Source organism: Buceros rhinoceros, unplaced genomic scaffold, assembly GCF_000710305.1.
Source record: "Buceros rhinoceros silvestris isolate BGI_N320 unplaced genomic scaffold, ASM71030v1 scaffold1772, whole genome shotgun sequence".
Taxonomy (NCBI): Eukaryota; Metazoa; Chordata; class Aves; order Bucerotiformes; family Bucerotidae; genus Buceros; species Buceros rhinoceros.
The window spans coordinates 47689-49557 of NW_010398112.1; the positions used below are offsets into that span (position 1 = coordinate 47689).

At 50.1% G+C, this 1869-nt stretch overlaps 1 protein-coding gene across 1 annotated transcript in view; it reads right to left on the reverse strand.

The window, feature by feature from the left end:
- The window catches only part of GAP43 (growth associated protein 43), a gene marked incomplete at its 5' end in the record, with an annotated part of 24000 nt that extends 22869 nt beyond the window's left edge, over nucleotides 1–1131 (reverse strand). Inside the window, one exon of the mRNA XM_010130954.1 lies at nucleotides 504–1131. Within this exon, the coding sequence (XP_010129256.1) occupies nucleotides 504–1131 (628 nt within the window). The remainder of the gene's footprint in view (nucleotides 1–503) is intronic.
- Between the last annotated feature and the right edge of the window lie 738 nt (nucleotides 1132–1869).

Here is a 1869-nt window from a genome sequence, read left to right on the forward strand (position 1 = left end):
AGGAATAAATGGCCTCCTGCAGTATGAGAATGATTTTTGTCTTGTGAGGTTTTCATCTCAAGTTGGCAGCCTCCAGTGAGCTGGTATCAGCTAGGGCTGTTTTGTTGCCCCGCTGAAGCTGCCTATGCTACTGTAACTGGTGAGGTTCATCACCCTCTTTAGCACACTCAGAGCTCGGTGAGCTCTCCCAAGCTCCTCTAAGCCTCCCAGCTGGCTGACCTCCCACCACCATGGAAAAAAGGGCTGAATGGCAACTCCAACTAGAGAAGCAGGAGCCTCCAGAGGAGGTGCAGCATTTCCAAAAGCTGCTAGGAAGCAGGAAAGAGGGTGTTAAGCAGGAACATGCAACCTCAACCCCTAAAACCCAGCAAGGGGATTTTCTTAACCCTCAGCCTAGCCAGCCTGCACCAGCTCTTGTTGGTCAACCTCAGATGCATCCCCAAGAGACCAAAGGAGGTATTCATTTCTGGAGAGGTCAGTTCCTTAGTGAGACATTCACTCACCTGTCTTCTCTTCAGTTTGGCTGCTCTCCACTGTCTCCATTTGGGGTTGCGCTGTTGCCTTGGCAGTAGCATCCTCTGCGGCAGGGGTGGTGGTGGCAGTGGTGTCAGCAGCAGGCACATCGGCTTGTTTAGGCTCCTCTTTGTCTTGGGCTTCATCAGCCTTCAAGGACGGTGAGTTATCAGTGGAAGCTTTAGTGGCACTTTCCGTTTCAGAGGCAGCGGCAGTAGCAGACTTTTCCTCCGAGGAGGCAGCAGGAGTGGCAGCCTGTGGAGCTGGCTGCTCTGAGCCTGTGTCAGTGGCTCCATCCCCTTTTTTCTCCTCCACTGGTGCACTGCTGTCTTTGCTGCCCTCCTCCATCTGGGCACTGTCAGCGGTGGCCACTTCTGTGGCAGTGGGAGCCTCACTCTCTTTGTTTTCAGCTGCTCCGCCAACAGGGCCTTCCTCCTTCTTGTCAGTGGCATCAGTCTCGGATGCCGGGACATCTCCCTTCTTCTCCCCCTTGAGCTTTTTCCTTGTTATGTGTCCACGGAAGCTGGCCTGGATTTTGGTGGCTGCCTTATGAGCTTTATCTTCTGGTTTGATGCCATCTTGCTCGATCTTTTGGTCCCCATCCTCATTTTTTTCAACCTTTGAAGAACAAGGAAGAAGGGCAGAGGAAAAAACAGGGAGATCAGTTAAGATTTCTCTAGGACCAGCCAAGGTTCTGTTTTTATTGGGAAGGTCCCACCTTCCCTGCCTGCTAATCAGTGAGAAGTTTCAAATCAACCTTGCCATTTGGTATGATTTTGAAACCAGGTGGCTCTAATTACTTGCTAGGGCTGGACAGATATGGGGCGGGGGGTGGGGAGAGGCGGGGGAGGGGGGGTGGTCGACGAATTGCAAAAGGATTTTTCAACCTTGCCATTTGGTATGATTTTGAAACCAGGTGGCTCTAATTACTTGCTAGGGCTGGACAGATATGGGGCGGGGGGGAGAGGCGGGGAAGGGGTGTTGCTGCAGAATTGTCAAAGGAATTTAAAGTACCTCATCAACTCTGTCAGCAATGCTGAGAGCACCTTGGCTGTGTGGAAAGGCTTCCACCAGTTGGGATTTTCTATTCCCAAGATTTATTTTCCCTTCCATTTTGAAATATATCAATTTTTTTCCTCTACTCATTTTGAAAACACTCTCCTGAGAGGGATTTTTATAGTCCTTCCAAATCCACCCTTGCCTTCAAGTCTTTGTTTCTTTTTAATGACACCTTGTTTCACAGGTGTGTGACTCTAATGACATGGAATGTTTTGTCCTTTATAGCTTTTTGGCTCAGCATTGCCATCAGAGAACAGTATTGCTGCCCGCCCCACTGCAGATGGATGCTGTCAGACA